The sequence below is a fragment of the Botryllus schlosseri genome, chromosome 6 (genome assembly GCF_051294905.1).
Source record: "Botryllus schlosseri isolate E-star chromosome 6, Bs_hap1, whole genome shotgun sequence".
Classification (NCBI taxonomy): Eukaryota; Metazoa; Chordata; class Ascidiacea; order Stolidobranchia; family Styelidae; genus Botryllus; species Botryllus schlosseri.
This window is the reverse complement of record NC_137241.1, coordinates 9,178,330-9,202,630: the sequence shown is the minus strand read 5'-3', so window position 1 is coordinate 9,202,630 and position 24,301 is coordinate 9,178,330. Positions and strand designations below refer to the sequence as shown.

Sequence of the window (24,301 nt, the reverse complement as noted above, 5' to 3'; positions counted from 1 at the left end):
ACCAATTATGCTGCTTTTAGCTGTCTCAGCAGTAGGCTTGTCTGGGTATTCAAGTGTGACAACTAAGTAGCTCATCTATCCGCAGGTTCGTGATCTATACTTTGAGTTACGATTTGGTAAAGCACACCGAGACAGCTGTGACCAATATAGCTATGTTGACCGAGAACTTCGTCATATAGGCCTATACAAAATACATGTAGGTTTAATTGTCCATAGGCGCTTAAATCACCGGCGTCGAATGTTCCTGTCTTGGCAATCTGAACCTCACAAGACAGATACCATCCCGCACGGAAAAATTATAAGCCAGTGAAAAAATAACAATTTGAAATCGTGTGATCTTATAGTTTAGTACGTTTGGGCGATTCTATATTTCTATATTTTTATATAGCAGACAGGAATTCGCGAAATAACATTAGGCCTACGTAACGAAGTCATACCAACGGATCCGCCTGCTCAAAAAAGATGTTTGAGTATTATTGACGGGTCCTACCTTTTCAAACACACCTCACTCAGCTCTTCCGGTAAATCAGATTGAGTGAGCAGAGAGAGGATAAAAATTGATAGCAATATATATGCAATTCCCCGTCATATTGACCGGTTCAATCATGAATGATATAAATAGGCGAGTAAAGTTGACTCAGGAACGGACACACAATGTAGCCAGTGTCTCCCAAACTTTTTTGAGCTACCGCCCCCCTGGACAACAAATAAAGTGCCAGCGCCCCCGGACCCCCTCCCCCACCACGCGTAAATCAAACGAATGTTGTTTTGCATTTATTACAGCTAATAATGATACGGATCGATCTGGTGTATTATTATTATTATCATCATCCTCGTCATATTTAGTTTGAATTTTGATAATAGCAATCCAGTCTCCACGCCCCGTACTGTCAAGTCGGTTTCTGCTGTGAGTCAGAAATCTTATCACGGTACTGAAGACACGTTTTATCAAATATGAGCGGGGAAGGGCAATCACAACAAAACCAACCCGACTCCGGTGAGATTATTTCTATTTGATTTAGTTCTGTACCCATACCCAGGACGATTGATTCGAGATATTGAATTTCTGCTTGAACTAAAAAAAATCTACCAACACTACAATGTAATCAGCTCCTCAATCATTTCATGCTCAGAAACTTTACATAATGTATTGATAATTCGCTAAGGAATTTCTAATTGGAATATATCCCGCAATCGAACCACCATATCTTTGTACTGTTTTCCAAGATGATTGATTTATGCTTCTCCGTCAAAATCGGGTATTCTATTCGAGCTGGGCCTGTAGCTCATGCAAGCGTGAGAATTGGAACAGTTAACGTCTCGTAAAATTTCGGTGAAATATCAGGGTCTTTTCACTGAATCCGGACAGTGCCGATTTCGTATTCATCAGGTTTCATTATTACGAATAACGGAAATATTATACTCATAACTTTTGGAAAATATGCCCGTCAAGTATGCCTAAAAGGGATAGCTCTTTTCTCAACCAGAGCGTTGTGTCGAAGGCCTCGGTCTCGGCTCTGTGTATAATCCACAATCGTTCGAAGCAGAGATTAAAATCACACAAGTCAGTTTCTCTTAAAGTCATAACACCTTGCAGTGAGCAATGACTGCTCAAATACTTCGTAGTTCTCACAGCACACAAAGAACCACGCTTTCTAGGGATTCTCCCGACTGCCAAATCAGTCCATTGATGGGCAGGATCGACGTAACAATCGACTTTTCCGGTACAGCTGAATATATAGTGACGGAAGATCCTAAATATCCCGGACTGAATCGATTGAACATTTTTACTAAATATTCAGCTGCTTTCTTCATCGACCGTTTCAACACTACGAAACAGTTGCCTTCTAAGCCTACACCGCCTCATTTGCTCTCAGCGCCCCCCTGCCGCCCGATTTTATAGCTAGTGCCCTCCAATCGCCCATTTCATCGCCAGCGCCCCCTCCACACTCGCGAACGCCGCCAAGGGGGCGCTGGCGCCCACTTTGGGAACCATGTAGACGAAAAGTAGCGATAAATAGCGAATAGCGTAAGGGGGGTCTGGGGGAGAAGCCCACCAGAAGTTCGGTTTATCACCCTATGGGGGGGGCAAGACCAACGTTTTGGGGACCTGACGAAGTGCTGTTACGGCCCTGGGTCTACTTATGGGGCGGCATTTTAAGCGAGAGCCAGGGGCGGCAGCGCATGCTGCTACGCCAGTGCACCGATGTAGCCTTTCTAGTATATTTTTGTCGTGAATTGACTCTGCTAGGGTTTGCCTACCAACAGTACTTACTCAAGTTGTAATGGTTATGGTTTAGACGCAGGGGTGTCAAACATACGGCCCGCGGGCCGCATCCGGACCGCCAGACGATTTCATCCTGCCCGTGAGCAATTCTGAAAAATGCTAATATTTCCAACACATGTGTAACAACTAACAAATGTTCAAGTTTTTTTGTTATATACGAGATACTTCCATTAAATAATCCCTCAAGACACCAATGGTCGAGCCTGCTCAATCCCGACACACGACTCTGACACCCGACTGTGGTGTTGTGATTCCCCTCTTGTTGCCACTAGGAACAACTCGGTCACATTGACACGTAATTTCGAGTAGGAAAAACGTGCACGCTGAGTTCAGCGTTTTATGGTAAAGTGGAACAAAAATGAGATATTCACAGAAGCGAAAACGCCGATGCGAAACCGTTATATATCCAGTATATATGGAGAATATATAAGGTACACAACAATATAATTCAAATATCTGTGGCTGCACTTGCACTGATGTGTCACTTCTGAATCAAAAGGTCCTCGGACTCCAGGACACCCGAACCGCGATTTAATATCAAAAAACCAAATTCGAACGTCCGCGGTTACAATTAAATCATTGGTATTCACCAATCATCGAATTTTTTTGTAATTTCATTGTTTGCGAATAAAGCTGTTGCTAGTTGCTAGAATTAACATACTATGATTTATTGATTTGTGGTACCATATAATATATACTATTATGACAATTCTCTATATATGTTTAATAATACAGTATTCAAGTGAAAAGCAAGGGCATGAGATAACATTTTGGCATCATTGACTGATCCGGCCCGCGAGCGATTTGAAGGTTTGAATCCGGCCCACGACGTAATTTGAGTTTAATTTGAGTAATAAGAGCATCGTGATTGAATATAAATGGAGAATCACTAGATTAAATGCGGGCAACTTTACTAAGTAGCTTGCCAAGAATGGAGAAAGAACGTTTAACAGTATAGCAATTGTTGGCTGACAACACTGAACTTTTTTTCATAATGCGCTTCTTGATATAAGAACCATGCAATGCCCACGCAATCTTGCTTGAGTTAGGATATTGCGGTACGTTGAGCATCGCACCATGTGAACCTATTTGTTTTATTTGAATGTTGATGATTCACAATGTGCAGACAATGGGCCGTCTACAACGGTAGGCCTATAAAGTAGGCTACAAGCTGTAAAATGCCAAATGATAAGTTCCCGACAGTGCAAAATCTACGATACAAACGAAACGCAGGTTTAAAAAAAATTTGACTTTGTTTACAATTTTGTTTACATTTTTTGGCCTAACGCTGCATTTTGACCTAATTTTGACATTTTCTGACATGTCAAACAAAAATTGCCCTACTTATCATTGATAGACGCTTCAAATCCATTTAATAGCAAAATCTCTTTTATCATCAATTTGTCCTGCCAAACCGTCGCTCATCGCCGATTATATGCGAACATTGCGCTGTTGGGTGAGCGGCATTCAGTGTCAGCGATATACTTTCAACAGTTCTCTTCGGCGGCGCGGTATCGGTTTGCCGTAAGGAGTGAGGAAGTGAGAGAAAACGGAACAGTTTGCGTCTGTTTGCCTCACTTTGAGTAGCAATTGGTATCGCAAATCTTGAAATTGATTATCTATTGATTCTTGATTATTGGTCGCGGAGAGCTGGATATAGGTGTCATCTCGCGAGTTATAAGCATAATGGCAGCATATCTGTGTGTGGCGGAACGCCAACACGGACAAAAAAGTCGTTACGCGAACTCGTCGCTACCCGTTCGACGATTTCACAGATGATTTGCTAATTGGCGAATATCCACTACCCCGACACCCAATTCTTCAGTTGATCGGGACACTGAAAGTAAAGTTACAGTCAAAGTCGCGACCGGGGAATCCATTGACCACTGCTCAGCGCGTATTGATCTGCTTGAAGCTTCTTGCTTCAGGCAGTTTCCAAAACTGCGCAAAGGACTATATCAATGTCTCTCAATCAGCAGTCAGTGTAATATTTGACAAATTCTTGAACGCACTCGGCGAGAAAGCACCGGAATATAGGCTATATATATGCCAAGAAGAGGTGGTTCTATAGAAAAGTTTCGCGACATAGCCGGTTTCCCGAGCGTAATCGGTGCTATAGATCGCTCTCATATTGCAATCAGTGCCCCTCCTCAAAACGAGCATCTGTACGTCGGAAGAAAAGGATACCATTCCGTTAATGTGCGGGTAAATTGCCTGCACTTTTTCAATGCTGTCACAATATCAATCCTATCACCTTTCGTTACAGGCAGTTTGCGACTCTGATTTAATTTTTCTGGACATCAGTGCGAAACGGCCTGACGCCACCCACGACCCTTTCATCCTTACTCAATCAACATTATGTGACCGATTCTAATCTGGAGAGTTTGCGCCGTCATTACGGCTTGGTAATAGTGGCTATCCACTGAAAAATTGGCTTCTGACCCCTTACTCCAAACCTTCTAACCCAAACCAGGAAAAATGCAACTCAGTTCACAAGAAAACGCGGTCGGTGGTGGAAAGATAAATGAATATTAGCGGACTTAAAGAAAGACCTACCTACATGAGTACTATATACATATATACATCATAGTTGAATGAATTACATTAATTCAGTTCAATTGCATTTACAATTACTTCCTTGCATGTTTCAATTAAATTACAATTACAATTACTCAATGTTAAAAATATCAAATTACAATTACAATTACTGGTAAACATGTACTGAATTACAATTACAATTACAATTACTTTTAAACATGTAATTGATTCGGTAGAGAGGTGCTCTTTGACAACCGTAGCGACGTAATTAGCAACAATCTCAAGCTATTCATGTTGCATTCATGATGCGCAGAAGGTAGAATACCCTTCATTAAAAAATCGAATGTTTTCGAACTATTCCTAATCATGAGTACTGAAAAATACGAACACAGAAAAGAAATTTAAGCGACTATTAACAATCAAAAGTTTGAGCGACTGGCAAGACTAACACCGAATAGGCTACCTGACAGTCAACGAAATGTGATCAAACGAATACTCAGAGCTGAGTGAGGCAAATGATATGTAATTGGTAAGGCGTCAGCGATAAGAATGATACCGATAAGGTGTGTAAAATTGAAATAAATGCAAAAGAAAAAACCTCTTGATAACGACGAATTACAAAATTTTGGTTCGCATTTAACTTTTGACTTGCTCAAAAACTGTAAGATTGCATTTGATGAACATAGGGTGCGGAAAGTTTCCGGCCACAGTAAATTTGGCTAAGATTGCAGGTAAGATTGGGATTACATCTCAACAAATGCGTGATCAAGTTTGATGGAGCCTTGGTTGAAAACTTGAATTTCTTTTTGCAATTGTTGCAGCAAGCCTCAGTACTGCTCAGAGATTTGAAAAAAAAAACTCTGACTGTGATGTAGGAAATGGTTCAGCACAGGTTTCAGATGAGTTTATTTGCTGTTCATCCGTTTTTGAAATATTAAGATTTAGTTTAGCCCAGTGGTTCTCAGACTTTTTAGACACTCCCCCCTTTATGACAGTGAAATATTCCGAGCCCTCCTTATCGTCATATCACACAATGAAACCAGATTGTTAAAATCCTAACTGATAGTTTGATGGTATGAATTATGGAAGGTTATGACTGTTAACGAGAGTATTCTCAATGTGGTCAATGTGGTTGTCGATTCGCGGTAGGCGCAGTGAACCTACCCTTACCTAATATAATAAACTTGAAAAACAGAAATGTAATGTTTTTCGTGTAATTGAATCGATCGCAGGTAGAATCAACTGCAACGCAATTCATGTCGACGATGCCGAAAGACCAACACGCTCACTAAAGATCTCCAAGAACTTTTGTTGATTCTCCACCAATTGAGCAAGGAGATCTTTAATACTACGCTGTATCTCCACCATTTCTTCAGCCTCTTCTCGCTTCCTCTTGCGTCGATTCACCCCTGCGCTTCGAGAGGCTGAATATTTCGCATTAACTGAGTCCGTTATACACTCGTTCAACGATTCATTGCTGCTGCAGCTGCAAGATTGCAATGATGTCTCGGCGCCTGTAAATGCAAGGACAACCAGCGTTGTTGGACGATATATTCTCAGCAAATGCCTATATCTACAGTAGGGATGGTGTGAACGTGAGGTTCACGTTCGCGTTCTGTGTGTGAACCTCTGAAATTTAGAGGTTCGCGTTCACAACAGAACTTTGGCAGGTTCTGCACTGTGAACCTTTTTCATATGTTACAATTTTCACTTCATTATAACATTGCTGGTTTAAATATATTGCATGTTAACGGCAGGCCAATCTATTCATGGCGCTGGCAGCATAAAAAAATCGACACTAAACGAGCATGCACCGTGACAATCTCAAAAGTTTTGCTTGCTTTGTTGCAAAAGTTTGCTCGAAAGATCCAGCTTTCCGTTTGTAAATATTTAATGACTCTATGCTGCGAGCTTGACCCGCAATCACAAAACATCACGAGCGAAATAAGCTATGTAGTCAGAGAATGATGCTTATTCAACCAATCACTGAGATTGATATCGTTTTCTGATGTAAAAAAACTAGCAGGCTTACGGGGTCAATCTTCACTTCATGTTTACTGTGTCATTAAAACCTAATCGGTGCGATTGACTGAATGACTTGTTAATGGGGTAATATCAGTAGCAAGCATAGATACCCGTTTCACACTCTGCCCAATATAAATATATGATGTCGAATACATTTTCCGGTCTCATATGAAAAGCTGATTCGAGTTTGACTTAAGTAAAGTCATGACTCGAGTCATCTCAACACTGCTACAAGGCTATATCTGCATCTTCCTTGCCTGACGGCATATGCACATCATGTACTCATGGTGGGCATATGCGGAGATAGTGTGTATTTATGTCATGATTCGGTGTATATGCGGCAAAAAAAAAACAAGGACGAAAATAAACTACTTCCTTTCCTGTCATTATATTGCCTGGTAAGTCCTCATCGAAATTGTTGGCAAAGCGGCGGAAGATATTGATTTTACGAGATTATTATATCATTTGATTTCCCCAGTTGATACATTTGGCGACGTTTAAAGCGTCAGTATAGGATACTTCAGCATTGAGACATTATGTCACCCGAATCGTCGCTAGGTATCGTGTACAATCTGTACATTATTGTAGGCTATCATTTCATTGAAGGATAGGGTTGGAATTAGCAATATGACGTCACGTGACGTCATGAGGTTCACGTTCGTGTTCACACAGAACCTTTCAAAAGGGTTCGCGTTCACACGAACCTGAACCTTTCAGAGGTTCACACCATCCCTAATCTACAGTCTACACGTTCAGGCTGAATGGCTGATAATGGCTATATGCGTAATACACATACAGTTAGTGGTATCAAGCCTAGTGTGGACAGGAAATTGGACAAATATAGCTACCTTGGCCAACCTGTTCTTGTGAGGTTGCAACGGCTGCAGTTTCAAACCGATGGATGTGTGAGATTGGTCAGAATGCCAAAGCTATGCGAAATTATCATTACCCGTACCTTAGCTGTGACTCGCAGCCATGTTTGATCTTTGGAATGATAATACACGGCTGCCGAAAATGGGCCTAGAAATATTTTTTTTCCATTTTGACTGCCGTCACCAAAGTCATAAGTTCTTCCGTTGAAAATCTTTTCGCCCCGGTGCAGGGTATTCTTATCGAATGTTATCATGGAATGGCAACGACCGATTTTTGCAGCTTCGTTTCGCTTCGCTGAGGCTGGTTTCAGAATTGTTTTGCGTAAGCGACTGTATGATTTCTGGCCATCCAAAAGTTATCTTCCAGAGCCCATAATTTACTGAATCTGGTCTTGATCGAAAGCTGCTGTCGCACCGATTCCGAAAATTTAAATTAAAATATGATCACAATGATTTCAGCCATCGTCCATTTCCAAAACATATCTCTCGCATGATTGCGTAACTTTCATCTCGTTATCGGAAAAGCGTAATTTTTGTTATGTGCACCCCCTATAGACTGCGGTCACAGTGCTCAGTGCTCAGTGCTCACATTAGCCAAACCTCTCGTATGGTTCAAATCAGATTCGAATATACTTGATAAGCTTATATTGCTCGTCAGGAGAGGAAAGGACGTAGTTTATTTTTGTCATTGATGTTTTTGCGGCATATATACCGACTCATGATATACATACACACGATCTGTGCATATGCATACCATGAGTGCATGATGTGCATATGCTGCTGGACCAGGAAGGTGCAGATATAGCCTTGTACGGCTTTCTAAGTCTTGCACCACCCTATGCTATCCCAGTAATGCTTGAGCGCCAAGCGAGCAAGTCATGGATACCAGTGTTAGTAATCAGTAAGGCGATTTTTTTTACCTAAAAAACGAATGATTTTGACCTGGAAAATCAACGTTTTGACAAATTTGACTTAAAAAAACTTAATTTGACAAAAGTTTTGACCTCATGTATGCAAATTAGGTGTTTTCGCACATAATGTTATAATTGTACTACTTATCTTCATTTCTGGTTGGAAGTGTCTGTCCTTACGAAGTACTTTGGCCTGAAAAAAACTTTTTTGACTTAAAAACTAACAACTTTTTACATGAAAAAAATTTATTTTACCGAAACCGGGACCTATGAAGAATTCCAGTATACTGTAGTTACATAACGCATTATGGTACAAATAATTAAAATTTGTTGTAGTACAACGAAAGATACTTTCCTACATTATCTGATAGAAAGTGTCTGACCTTGGTAAATATCTTGCCAAAAATGAAAAAAGAACGCTCAACAGCAGCAATTGTTGGCTGGCAACACTGAGGTTGCGCGTACAATTTTCATCATGCGCTTCTTGATATAACAACCAATGCCCACGCAGTCTGGCATCAGCTAGGATATTGCGGTGCGTTGAGCATAACACCATGTCAACCTATTTATTTTATTTTACCGTTTATGATTCACAATGAGCAGACAATGGGCCGTCGACAAAGGTAGGTCTAAAAAGTAGGCTACAAGCTGGAAAATGTCAAATGATAAGTTCGCCGACAGTGCAAAACCTACAATACAAGGGAAATGCAGGGACTTATTTTGACAAAAAAAATCGCCCTAGTAATCAGGTCTTAGGTCTGACCCGGCCGGGAATCGAAACCGCGACCTACCGATCAAGGAGCCGGACAATTTACCATTACGTCACCTTGTCGTCAACAGTTGACGCAGGCTTGAATTGTATCTGATTAATGTGTAGGTGTCAGAGATGAGCGGATTTGAAATAGATATGTCCTAATCCAATCCAAATCCGAAGCTTCAAATCCTAATCCCAATCCATAACTTTTGTATATTCAAATCCTTATCCTGATCCCAACCCGATTCAAACTTGGAATGTTACTTAGAAACTATAACCTACATCTTATGCCTCTGTGTTGGGATAAAGTCACTACATTCGAGTCACGAGTCATCTCGAGTCATTGCAGATTTTGACTCGAGTCAAGTCAAGTCACTCGATTTTTGGAGGTGACTCGAGTCAAGTCGAGTCAAGTCAAGTCAAGTCACAAGTCAAGTCACAATTCAATTGAACGAGAAATACCAATACTACATCAGAAAAGCGGAAAATGTAGTACATGTATTTTGTCGAGACAGTCTTAACGGTGGTCTGCTAAAACAGATCGAACGCTCAAAAAGTCAGAGATTACGATATGATTGGTATGCTAGATTGCAAAACGGTAATTTCAAACGTTATGATGGGCCATATTTACTGTAATGAAATATGTCATATGGGCGAAAATGCGGTGCGAAGGGAACCAATCAACCTGCTACCTAAATAATATTCATTTTCGTGGAAACAAATTTATAACTCCATATCGACTTTGTGTGAAGCGCAACGGAAATTCTGGGTTTGACTTGAATTTTTTTTAAACTGAAAGTTAGAACTCCGTGAAAACAGCCCGAGATTCCGCAGTTTCTCTTTCTAATTGGAGGGTTACACTACTTCTACTTGACAAAATGAAAATAGCGAAAAGTGAGTAAGTAGATCACAAAATATTACGAAGTAGAAGTAGAAGTAGCGAAAATTCTATCTACTTGAGTAAGTACCAGAAGTAGAGGAAAACTACTTGAGTACTTCGAAAAAGTAGAAGTACTTCGTTACTGACCACCTCTGATACTACTACTACTACGACTACGTAAGCCGTGATCATTTCGTTTGCGATCAATATATTTGTGATGTAACAATGGAGGAACAATGAAACTTACAATAAGTGGATGACTGGTTGCTCTCACAAGTGTCAGCGCCGTATCGCGAATAATCCGAACATACACATGATACAGGGATTTAGTCGATACCATTTACTTATTGATGACTTGAAATTGACTCGTAAATGTTGCTCCGTGTCACGAGTCAATCCACATTTCTGAAGCATCGAGTCAAGTCAAGTCAAGTCATTTTTGCAAAGTGACTCGAGTCGAGTCAAGTCATACTAAAAAGTTGACTCGAGTCATCCCAACACTGCTATATAATTCGGTAAAAGAAATGAAATACTGAAAGAGTGCCAAAGTACCTGAGGTAATAACTTTGCAAACTATGTAAAATCGTGGTAGAATGAAAAACTTCGTCGCCATTTGCTACCGTACATCAATCTCCCCGAAAATCGGTAAATCCAATCTTAGTCCGAATCCATTTAAAAAAAAACTCAAATCCTAATCCAATCCTAATCCGACAAAATTTCACAAATCCGGTTTTTCCAAATCCTAATCCTAAGAGAGAGAGAGAGAGTCTTTATTTTCATCGAACCAAAATACATAACAAACGGCAGTGATGGTGGTACAGAAAATATGCGTGCACAGTATTCGGTATTAGATAGGAATGATCGATAAGACCGTGAAGGTCATCTAGTCTGATCACACCAGCATCAAACAGGTACACTTGACTCAGAACAGTCTGGCGGTGAAAAAATGTTTAGTTAAGAAAGGAAAATATAAAAAAAATTAAACAATGGTAGCAAATGATCAATGAAGCAATGTCTGGGCGGGCGAGGTAGGGCAACAGTGTTAGTGTAACGACAAGAGGCGATCAAGTAGGGCTTTTTTGAATCTATTATAAGGAAATTCACGGATATGTGATGGTAATGCATTCCAGATGATAGGTCCCGAGTAGTCGATTGATCTCTTAGTTAGGTTGCTATTGGGTTGGGGTAAGTAGACGTTTCCTTTAGACGAAGATCTAGTGTAATGGGAATGGACATGTTTAGCAGGTATGAAAAAGTCATCAAACACAGGAGGGAGACTATTGGAAAAATATTTGTGAACAACTTTTGATACTTCGAAGCGACAGTTCATCAACTCGCAAAATTCGATGCTTACGGTAGTAAGGCGATAAATTGGTACGTAAAGGTACAGATGAGATCAGCCGTATCGCACGGTTTTGCAGGGTTCGAATTCTGCACAAAAATGTTGTACATGCATTTCCCCATACTACGATTCCATATTGCAGATGCGAGTGGAAAAGAGAGAAGTAGATGGTTCGTAGTACTGATCTGGAAACCAAAGATTGGAGACGGGTCATTATTCCCACACACCGAGCTAGTTTTGATATTGTGCATTCAATATGCTGCTTCCAAGACAATTTGGAATCAATGGTGACGCCGAGATATTTTGCTGAGTCACATATTGAGATTTGTTTATGATTGATGTTCACAGTGAAATTATGACTGGCATTATTTAAAACGAGCATCTCGGTTTTATCTGCATTCAAACTTAGTTTGTTTGCTTGCAGCCATCTCGACACTTTTGGGAGTTCCCTATTCACAGATGCATGCAAATCATCGACAGTGTTGGAGGTTATGAAGAGGTGAGTATCATCAGCAAATAGCGTTGAGCGGAATAAAGATGCATTAACAATGTCGTTAATATAAATGAGGAAAAAAGTCGGTCCAAGGACTGAGCCTTGTGGCACTCCACAAGTTATATCTCTGGTAGTCGTTCTTAATGTCCCAAGTTTAACAAATTGTTTGCGGTTTGCCAGGTAGCTTTCAAGTAGAGTTGCTGCAATACCCCTGATTCCATAGTGTTCTAGCTTGTATCTTAAGATTCTGTGGTTAACTGTGTCGAAAGCTTTGCGGAGATCGATAAAAATGCTGCAGCCACTTTCTTTTTGCTTGATGGTTTTGTAATAGTCCGTTACAATTGACAGTATTGCATGGTTGGTGTTGTGGTTGGATCTGAATCCATGCTGGGTCGGAGACAGTACTGCATTCAATTCAAAAATGTTCTTAAGTCGGCAGTCAATCAGTTTCTCAAAATCCATGCTCATCTCTGGTTAGGTGCGTGCCGTTTATTGCATCATATCAATACGGTTCCACTTCCTGAGGTTTCGTATTCTATTCTCTATTTTGGCTGATTGGCTATACACGATACGGTTATTAACGTAGTTTAGCAGTTATACGTATATATGTGTGAGCGTTACAACGCATACATGTATATTTACTAAGGATGGTGTGAACCTCTGAAAGGTTCAGGTTAATGTGAACGTGAACCTTTTTGAAAGGTTCTGTGCGAACGCGAACGTGAACCTCATGACGTCACGTGTCGTCATCTTGCTAATTCCCACCCTACATCTCAGTGAAGTGATAGCCTATACAAATGTATAGATTGTACACGATGCCTAGTGACAACTCGGGCTACATAATGCAACAATGCTGAAATACATATTGACGTTGTAAACGTCACCAAATGTATCAACTGGGGCAATCAAATAATATAATAATCCCATGAAATCTCCCGTCGCTTTGCCAACAATTTCGACGACGACCTGCAAGGAATATAAGCTTACGCCTTAACGGTCTAGGCCAGACCAGACAATGTATTCGGCGTTTGAGTATTGCTACGTTGATATTGAGCAGAGTGTAAAACGGGTTTCTATACTTGGTACCAATATTACCTCATTCACAAGTTATACAGCAGTTAGCCAACACCCCAATCGCACGGATTTGGTTTTTATGATACAAAACATATGAAGTCAACATTGACCACGTACGCCTGCTAGATTTTTTTTACATCAGACAACGATATCAATTTCATTGATAGTTGGATAAACATCATTCGCTGACTACCTGCATGTAGTGTATTTCGCTCTTGATGTTGTGTGATTGCGGGTCAATCACACAGTAGACATTTTTGAGATTGTCAAGGTGCATGCTCGTTTAGTGTTAAGTTTTTGACGCTGCCTGCGCCATGCATAGAGTGGACCGCAGTTGAAATGCAGTAAAATTCAACCAAAGATGTTATAATGGAGTGAAAATTGTAATATATGAAAAGGGTTCACAGTGCAGAACCTACCAAGGTTCGTTTGTGAACGTGAATCTCTGAATCTCTGAGGTTCACACACAGAACGCGAACGTGAACCTCACGTTCACACCATCCCTACCTCTATATTCGTTCCTCGATTCAAAATAAATGGCGACTCAATCTGCATTTCAAACAGCAAGAAAAATACAATTGCTTGATCATGCCTCGTACTTCCAAAAGGCAACTTGACTTAAATTGTGACTGGACTCGTGACTTGACTTGACTGGCCTCAAGTCACCTTCAAAAACCGATGGACTTGAGTTGACTCGAGCCGAAATGTCCAATGATTCTAGATGACTTTTGGCTCGAAGGTAGTGAGCTAGTGGCTTGCTCCCAACGCTGCTCTATGTTCAAGGTTTCCGTGACGTATAGGCCATATCAAGTATATTCCGATTCACAGTATTGATCCAGAAAATTGACGTGAATGTATCAATCTATATACCCGTTTTGTAGTCTATCGTTTTCGTATAAAATGCGCCCGAGTGAGTGATAGGAATAGTGAACTTGTACGTCGTATTCGGCAGAAGTCCGTAGGCTGTTACTGAATCTCTTCTGCTATGGACAGAGCATGTATTATTCACGTCGTAGGATCCCGTCTTAACGATAGCCTGAACGAGAAATCGCATTCAACGATCTGCGACGCAGCACACTTGACTTGTGATTTCATTTACGGTTTGATTGCCCCTAGGATGTATCCACACTTCTGATGTGACATAGTCTTTGCCAACTGGCGGTATCCAGGAAATTGATACGTTCAAAGTTCTTGTGACAAGATCCATCGACAGGGCTGACGCCTGAACGTCAACTGCTGATAAACTCGCAAATCCTTGCTCTGTTTAGGAAAAACCAATAATTCAATTTATGAAAGTCAAACTCTAGGTAGGAATTTGATTACCGCAGCATTTGGAGTTCGCTTCAACAGCACTGATGATCAAACTTTTTGATAGGTCATTTGCACAAGACAAAGTTGGTGGAATATTGTATCTCTTGGAATATCGCGACATAGCTTCTCTGTAATCAAAGTTGGTCAAAGTTATCAGCGTAGTTATCCAAATAGAAATAAAAGTAGCGCCTTTGATTTTGACTCAATTACAACTACAAGTAGCGGTTTTCAAGACACGCAAAAACTACTTCAAGTGGAAGTAGAAACTGAAGATATGAAAAGTTTCCAAGTAAGTGATAGTCGAAACGTCGCATACAAATTGGTTCAATCTGCAGAATACATTCAATTACCGTGACACAGACGCACAGTCGTTAAGACGATTTCATTCACAAACGTGGTTGAAACATGTCCCAAAACTAATTACTAAGTATCAAAATACAAAGTCTAAAAAGTAAGGAGTTTGGGATAAAAACTGGGTTGGGGAAAAGGCTAGTAGAAGTAGAAGTAGTTTAAAAACAAAATAACTTGAGTAAGTATATATAATGCACGTAGTTAAGTAATGCAAGTCAAGGTACCCTTTGACTGATACCTTGGGAATCGCATGCTAAATTTAGAGCAGGGGTGACCAACCTTTTCAGCCAAAGGGCCACATTTGATGGACGAACTATTGCGCGGGCCACTAGCCGCGCGAAGCGCGAAATTTTTTCGAAGTTCATAGGTCAATAATATTGTCGCTTGACTATATTGCGGGCCTGATGTATATCGCTGGGCTCAGTTTGCAAGGAATGGACTATTCGGTGCCCGGACATATCGATATCGAAAGCTTCGACCAACATGCGTCAATCATTTTGGGGTCCAGGTTTCATAGTCGACGGTCTTTCTGCGAGCGCAAACGCAAGGTCGCATATGTTGAACGACACTTCGTCTCGTAATCGCGAATATAGTTCGACTCAATCTGATACATTATGCGTTCTTTCATATTCAAAAAGGGGTAACAATATTAAAAGCACGAAATCGAGTGACAACATGTTGCGCCAAGCCTAAAATTTTTCCTTTTGATAAATCTATCGCAAATTATTCTGTTTTATTGTAGTTTATGATAGTACGAAGATCTACCAAAATGTGACTGGTTCATGAATCTGCCAATGCGTCGGAACTGATGTTTTAGTCATCACATCTCAAATATTGCGGCCAGACTAATCAAGTTTTTGGTTGGCCTTGCAGGTTCACAATCTGTGCAATCCATTTTTGATAATGTTTCTCATTTCGGAAATTACCTCGCGGGCCACTCAAAACCTTCTCGCGGGCCACGGGTTGGCCGGCCCTGATTTAGAGTATATAAAATCAAACTGAACTAAACAATCTAAAGAGCCTACGAATCCGCAACTCACCTTTGGTAAGGAAACATCTCGAACAAGTACGAGACATGGTATTTCGTCTCAAATGTGACGCTTCTTCTATCCTGAAAACATTTCATATTCCATGAAAATTATGAAATATTACGTTAGATCAAACATTCCTTCCATTGTCGAATTCCTCAAGCTGTCGATTCCATTACTCGAACCTAATTCTGTACATGGTGTTGCAGAGGGATCAGTAACAAAACACCCAAATTTTCGAAGTATAAAGTTTTGTACACTTTTACGACTATTGTACTCTGGCGGTTCTGTTCACAGACTTCCTGTACTTCCTATGCCTGTAGAAATGGTTCTCTTTTCTTGCGAACATTAGACTTATATCTTATTGAGTATAATAGAAACTAAAAATTGTCAAACAATGGCCGCTTGATTTATAGGCTATATGAAATACACGCAATCATATTAACCCTAAAACCCTTTTGAATTTTAATTCGTTTGAAATAAATACTGCTTAAAATTCGATCGAAAAACCACAATTAATTAACATCTCGAGAGAAATATCTTTTCATTATCAAACATTGTGCATCGGTTTGATTATAGTTTTAAATAAGGACATGGTTCACTTTGATGAATTCAGTATTGTGCAATATAAGCAAACGGGATTTTGTGACCCCATATTCTGAAATTTGCAAGACGATAGAATTCATCCGCTCGCCACAAGGGTTGTCGATGTCAACAAAATATTTTGGGAGCCGCTGAAATAGAGCATTCGTTGATTAATATTTAGAATGGATATGTTTATAGCATCAACCCGATAGTCGAAGTTGTCATTCGAATTGTACAATTACTCTTCTCAGATAGAATTTGAGTAGTAAAGGCTATATTGAGTAAGCATAACTGGCCGTTATATTATGTAAACTGGCTATTGAAATAAATATTACGTTCTCCATTATTTCTTTCCGTTAAAAAGCTCACACATGTAGTAAATGATCCGTGAAATAATCGTCGATTGTTGCTTTGCAAATATGCATGCATAGTAACGAAAATCTTACTATTGGTATGGCATAGAAAACGCCCAGTCGGTATTTAAGTAGATCCGTTGACGGTATGCATGATAATCCTTGTGCAAAGGGACACGATGTTGCATTGCACCAGCAGTTCATAAGCTTCCCTGCATTCTCATAACTTTGACTTTCAACATCATCTGACTCGGAGCACTCTGATGTGTTTTTTGTACTAATCCATAGTTTCGTAAGGCTTGAAACAGAGAAACACAATGTTTAAAAACTCAAAAGTCGCTCATAGCTTTATCTGAGAGTCTATATTTTTCAAAGCTTTGAAACTACAAGGTGTTTTAAAACACGTTTTCGGCAGGGTGAGGTTGAATATTGTAGCCCTGTCACGGCCATGTGCACGAGGCGTATAGCACTGAAACTTCACGTGTATAAGTCCTGACATATGTAGGCCTACTCACACCACAGCGAACGCAAGATAAAATATAGTTCCTGTTTGAGAATATGACTACTGAAGTCAAAAATATATGGAAAAGGCGCGTTACACCCCTTGTCGAATCCTTCCAAGCTGACAATTCATTAGTCATTTGCGAGTTAGCATATGATGAATATGGCGTCTGGTGGCACGGGTTCTATAGAACCGTCTCACAAAATGTTTTGATATCGGCGATCCGCATTAGGCCCTACTGCTGGCGACTTTACGTAGCACCATCAGCTGAAAAATGGTTACTTTTGCGATAGAACTGGCGAACAAAACAAATTGAATCCGGTCATTGCATTGATCTATTGCGAAAGTTGTCAGCGTTACAACGCAAGTAGAAGAAACGCCGTAAATTTCTAGTCAGGAAAATGGAAGTACTAATATTCAACACATCTTGAACTATTTCAAATGGAAGAAGAAAATTAACCGTTTGATAATTAATCAAATAAGTGGTTTCAAACAGCAACATGTATCTATGTATCACTAACGAAAAACGATTATAATGAATATGACTAATATATACTTGGTGTCCGTGATACAGGGTCTATTTCGCACGGTCGTTATGAAAACTCAACTTAAGAGTAATGCAAAATAACGCAAAAACTATCTTTACTTTCTACCAAATCCAAATTGTAAAAAGTAGTGTTGCCTGAAAAACTGTTGAATGAGCATCGGAAGCAGTCTAGCTAGAAAACATAACCACTTGAGTAAATGATACAAGTAGGCACCGAAAAGGCAAAAGTACTTCGTTACTGTCAACCGCGTATAGCCAACCTTGCTTGTGGGTCCTGAAATGGTGTCATGGAACGTATCCGACCTGTTGATGGCTTCATCCGAAACAAAAACCCGTCTAATGTCGAGGCTGAAAATCGAAATATAGGCTATAATGTTTTTGGAAAGCTAGAAGTTAGTAAGTTTGCAACGACATGTCGTATCAACTTACTATTCCCCCCTGTTATTGTCCAATTGACGGTAGTGTACAGCGAAATGTTGTCGTTTAATATCGTTATCCGGGTTTGGTGTTTCCAATGTATGTAAATGTCGCTGAGCCAACCTGTAATAGATTCAAAACGTTTTTAGCCCCGCAATCTCTTGCGGAAGCCCACCGAATATCATTTTCTAGAATACTCAGAGCAGTGGCGTAGGAGCAGATGTTGTTACAAATAATGTAACGCGTCTCAGAGGTTCTATATAAGGCCAAAAATAAAAGACAAAAAATGGACAACAAATTTATTAGGCAACGAAAAAATCATTAGCCACATCAAAATTGAAGTTTCGAGATTTCGCTGAAGCAAACTCAGCGATATCTTCAAAATCAAGTTTTTGAACGTAGTCTCTTTCTATAGAGAGAATCGATAGAGCTGATAGGCGATCATCATTCACGGAAGACTGTAAATGCAACTTTATCTTTTGAGCTTTGAGAAACTCCTCTCACAAAAAAGAAACCTTCTTTCACGCGCAAGATATTGTCGAAAACAACCACCGATTCTAGTCTGGAATTCGTAAAAAACTAGCTCATGATTAGCTATCTCTCCGTGCTGTGTACACTGTGCAGCCTGATTTTGCCGCCCCGTTGCAGCCTGCCGCCCCTGACGCAGAGCCAGAACGGTTAGGTATAGCTGCTACGCCACTGACTCAGAGATCTTACATTTGAATAGCAATTGGGTTCATTCGTATACTTCAATTGCATGACTGCTGGGACTACCGGCAATCTGAAGTCACTCCTCAGCAGTTCACAATCATATGATATCTCAATTCATAGCGACCAACATTTAATAACTGTCGTGCTCGTGACATGGCGGAAGTCCGCGAAGTTGTACGGGGAAACGGGTGCCACTTGTCATATTGTAGGAATGGTGCAATACCAGCATAAAAATTTCTGGTTCGTTTGAACAGATGCTTTTTGAAAACGGCGCTATGATCATGATCACTAACGTTAGCACGAACGTATTATGGTATATGACATCAGTGACTTGCAGTAGGGGAAAGCAAGTGAGTCAGAGTAAATGAAAATTGTGAAATGATCATTGATGTTTTCTGTCGATGTTCGTGAATAACTAAATTTGAACTTTTTTTTCACCAAACATCACCAATTTTTATATTTATTGTTCAAAAATACAGCGCGAAAGGAGAGGTGAGGCACAGACGAGTCGGACTGCATTACTGATTAGTGTGATTACCTCTGCGTATAAGCGTATACAATCATAGTAAGTAATGATTAGATTGATTACAGCGGAACGTATTCGTTGCCAGGAGGAGTAGAAATACCACTGAGATTGAGATACACTATTCCAGCGATCCCATTTCGTTGTTTTTTCAATGCCTATATCTTCCGGTTAGAACATATATGGGTTTTCGAGCTTTTATCATGCTCGAAAAAAAACACGTAGGGGGTGAGAAATGTTCAGGATCAGTATTTTGGATTCCAACAAGACATATATTGATAAATCGCATTTGGATACGCTCTCAAATTTTCTCAAAGTCCCTGCCCGGAATAAGGGCTTCACACCTATACTACACCCCCTACAGATTGCGTTTGATTTCCTGACATGGGCAATTTTGGGCAATTTAGGCATGCATGTGATGTTTCCACAGTCAGTATTCAGTACTCACCATTCATACATCGTCTTGGTCTCCTCGCCACGGACAACAGTATAAGTGCAGACAAAATACATATCGACTTTCGACTGATTGATAGCATATTCTACAATTGTCCATAGGCTGATGTATGTCAAGATAGGTAAGGTATAGCCACGCAATTCTTGAAAAACTACAAATATAAGTTCGATTGTGTCACATTGGTGCAGCGTGTAGTTTGTGTAATTTCCAATTAATTATTTCGACCGTGTATGTCTAATTCTACGCAAGTTAACCGCTACCGAGTTTCTCTCTGCAGTGCTGATACACACGTAGGTAACGAGCTCAGAGCTCATAGTTATTATAATCGACATTGAGTCTCAGTCGCATTCTAATAAATCTTATATCGCCACCACGGTGAATGGCAGCGCACTTGCGTATAGGCCATATTAGTAGTGTACGAAGTCATACTTTGCTTTAACATATGATGGAGATTGAGAAGAAAGTATTGATCGGCGAAATTCTAATCTCGATCGGCCTCCAAAACCAGGGTTGTAACCAAGGCACAAGGCTCCGATTCACAAGTCAATCTCACTTTTATAGTTTTGACTCGAATCAATCGAGTCATTATCAATTCACCACCGAGTCAAGTCAGAGTCCAATTCAGAGAGCAGAGGGTCGAGTCCGAGTCATGGTATTATGACTCGAGTCCGAGTCCAAGTCATTGTGTTGACTGCTAACTTTCCAGTTAAATTATGGTTAAACCCACTTTTATAACTCTGTATGGTGTTATCGAATGGTTAGCATTTATAGTATACTAATTTTTCTCACTTTTAGCAGTTTCTGGTCGCATTTTCAAGTACCAGTACCATTACACAAAATCTTAATAGTGAGCATGGTTACTTTACTATTCTTCGAAATTACACTGGAATGTCGGTCATGGCCGTCTGAGTCCCGAGTAATATGACTTGGTTCGAGTCATGCGCAATGACTCGAGTCCAAGTCGAGTCCAAGTCGAGTCAATATACAGATTGACTCGAGTCAAGTCATGTCATCAGAAAATCGTGACTCGAGTCGGACTCGAGTCGAGTCATGACTCGACTCATTACAACCCTGTCCAAAACAATGCCTGCGCAAGATAACGAGCACATCACACGCCTGATACGAAATTACGCATATCAGCGTTAGTAGAAATTACCGGTAGGTCTTGGCAAGTTGGTTTTGCGAATCTGGATGATGGAAGATACGGAATGTTGCGATGTTAAAAGTACCATTTATTACACAGAAAATATTGTGTGTCATGTAAAGAAGAGAAGGATAGCCCTCGTCATTTAATTGCTCTTTATCTATGTCTTAAACATTTAATATTTCTAGTTGGGACAATAACAGGGAACTATATGTTTCTCGCGACTATAACTCTAAAACTGAAAAGTCCCTTTTTGTGAATGACGGATGTCCCACGGATTGGATTACATTTTTATAGTGCCTTTTCCGTACGCTTTTCTTTGCAACAGCAAATTAGAAGCAACATGATTAGCAGCAAAACAGATACTCCACCCAATACAGCAGCTATCTCAATCTTCCACTGCGCAGGAATAGCGATTTTTTTCCAGCCAGTTTTCATATACCCTGGTACACACGGTCAAATATGCTTCTTACTCTTTCGCCTCGTTTTGTTGAGAATTTCATCAGATCAAACATCGAAGGATTGCGAAACAATGAATAGATAGAAAGGAATCGAAATGACGTCAGATCAAATAAACTTCCCCCGTAGCCTACATACAGGGGTGATCGAAGTCGTCAACGCACGTAATCAAGTAGAAGTGGAAATAATGACGTAAATTTCTAATTCATTTCAAATAGAAGTGCCTGTTTAAAAGAGATGTCAAAACTACTTCAAATGCAGCAGACTGTCGACAATGACGGAAATGACTAACGACGCTGTAAATTGGCGCAAATATCGAAAATATATGCATTTACCGTGTTCCATGCAGGATATATTTCGCCCAGTTGTTGACAGTGACTTACGACAATCTCACCCATAGCAACGATGCAGAAATCACAAAACCACTTTCTACAAAATCCAAAGTATAAAAAGTACGTGGTTTTGCCTACAAAGCAGCCAAGTACAGGTGTGGAAGTTGTCTAACAACGTAACCACTTGAGTAAGTATATAGTAGCCTCCATACATCTGAGCAAATCTACTTGAATACTTTGAAAAACTACTGATTACATCTGCCTACAATCGTAGTAAACAATGACTACTGCGGTGGAACGTAATCGCTGACCGGAGAAGCAGAAATATCAATGTGACGTATACATTTTGATTGAAATACACTTCCATCGATCCCTTATCGGCCGGTCACAACATCATCTGGATTTTTGAGCTTCTTTCATGCTTGAACAAAACGCGTAGGGGGTTAGAAATGTTGAGGATCAGTATTTAGGATTTCAAGAAGACATATATTGATAAATCGTATTTTGAATCCGCTCTTAAATTTCCTCAAAGTCCATGCCCGGAATAAGGACTCCACCCCAATAATACACCCTCCTGAAATGGGCAATTTAGGTCTACTTGTGGTATTTCCACAGTCAGTATTCAGTACTCACTCTTTCTACATCGTCTTGGTCCCCTCGCGACGGATAGCAGTATACGTGCAGACAAAATATAAATCGACTTTCGACTGATTGCTAGCATATTTTACACTAGTCTCAGCTGATGTGTTTCGGGGTAGGTAATCTAGACACTCAATACTTCAAAGACAAAAAATGCACATTTATAAGTTAAATTGGGTCACATTGGGTCAGCGTATAGTTTGTGTAGTTTCCAAGCAACTATTTCGACCGTGTATCTCTAAATCTACGCATTCAGCTACCAGGTTTCTCACTGAAGTGCGATACACACAGAGGTAACGAGCTTAGTTAATCGGCATTCCGTCTCTGTCGCATTCTAATAAATCCTTGGGATGGTGCGAACCCCTAGCTAAACTGTTCTGGTTCGTGTGAACGCGAACCCTTTTGAAAGGTTCTAATCTATGTGAACGCGAACGTGAACACGAACCTATAATGACGTCACGTGACATCATTTTGTTAAATACAACCCTGCATTTCCGTAAAGTAATATATTCATGTACTTTGTACACGATATCTAGCGACGACGCATGCCACATGCAACAATGCTGAAGTATATGCTGACTTTTTAAAAATCACCAAATGTATCAACTGGAACAATCGAATGCTATAATAATTCAATGAAACCAATATCTTTCGTCGCTTTGCCAACAATTTCGACGAGGACTTGCAGGAGGAATATAAGCTTGCGCCTTAACGGTACAGGCTACAGACCGAACAATGCATTATTAAGGCGTCAGGCTGTTGCTACATTGATATTGATCGAAGTGAGAAAACGATTTCTCTTTTGCTACAGACATTACCTCATAAACAAGTCATAGCCAGTAATCCAATCAGACGGATTTGGTTTTTATGAACTAACAAACATATCAAATCAAGATCGATCCCGTACGCCTGCGACATTTTTACATTTGACAACGATGCATCCTTTATATCAATTTCATTGATGTCAATAAATTGATTGGTTGAATAAGCACAAATCGCATACCAGCACCTATATGCAGTGCATTTCGTTTTAGATGTGTGGTTTCTAGGGCGATTTTATTGACATGTCAAAAGTGGTCAAAATTTTGTCAAAATTGTTTGCAAAGTCAAAATATCTTTGCCACCTGCACTTCGTTTGTATCGTAAATATCGACGAACTTATCATTTGACTACAGCTTTTAGCATACTTTATAGCCCTACCGTTGTAAACGGCCCATTATCTGCTCATTGTTAATCATAAACTGCCAAATGAAACAAATAGGATGACATGGTGTTATGCTGAACGTACCGCAATATCCTAACTGAAGCATGACTGCGTGGAAAATTGGCATTCGTTCTTATATCAAGAAGCGCAGGGAGAAAAATTGTGATGTAGACAACATTATTAGAATGAAGCAGCACGCTGTGTCGCCAGCAGTGTACGCACAACTTGGGTGTTGCCAGCCAACAACTGCTTCTGTTTAACGTTCTTTCTCCATTCTTGGCAAGCTACTGAGTAAGGACGGACACTTTCTACCCGAGAATGAAGGAAAGTATCTTTCGTTGTACTACCACAAATTGTAATTATTTCCATCATAATGCGTGATGTAACTTCTAGAATTCTCCATAGGTCCACATTTAACAAAAATATTCACATTGTCGCTGTAGCATTTCGCGTGAATTCTTGGAATCACAATCAGCGATATTCGTGACACATGTACTTGTACAGTGTACTTTCACACGCATCAACTTCTTGGAATCGTATTCAGCGATATTCGTATGGTACATAT

At 40.1% G+C, this 24,301-nt stretch overlaps 1 protein-coding gene across 3 annotated transcripts; it reads right to left on the bottom strand.

Moving 5' to 3' along the window:
- Positions 1 to 4,795: 4,795 nt before the first annotated feature.
- LOC145440859 (uncharacterized) lies at positions 4,796 to 23,290 on the bottom strand. Of its 3 annotated transcripts, none has more exons than XM_080318626.1 (9): positions 22,527 to 23,290; positions 18,283 to 18,393; positions 18,114 to 18,201; positions 16,898 to 17,102; positions 15,879 to 15,949; positions 14,500 to 14,615; positions 14,276 to 14,436; positions 14,047 to 14,212; positions 4,796 to 6,339 (listed from the first exon to the last, which is right to left on the bottom strand). In XM_080318626.1, exons 1-9 carry the CDS (start codon positions 22,612 to 22,614, stop codon positions 6,080 to 6,082), a joined length of 1,266 nt encoding a protein of 421 aa, XP_080174752.1. In that variant the 5' UTR covers positions 22,615 to 23,290; the 3' UTR covers positions 4,796 to 6,079. The 3 variants fall into 3 exon arrangements, with proteins under 3 accessions (XP_080174752.1, XP_080174751.1, XP_080174753.1); XM_080318625.1 differs by having other exon boundaries at positions 19,953 to 23,278; XM_080318627.1 differs by having other exon boundaries at positions 6,160 to 6,339; positions 14,115 to 14,212; positions 19,953 to 23,290.
- Positions 23,291 to 24,301: the final 1,011 nt, after the last annotated feature.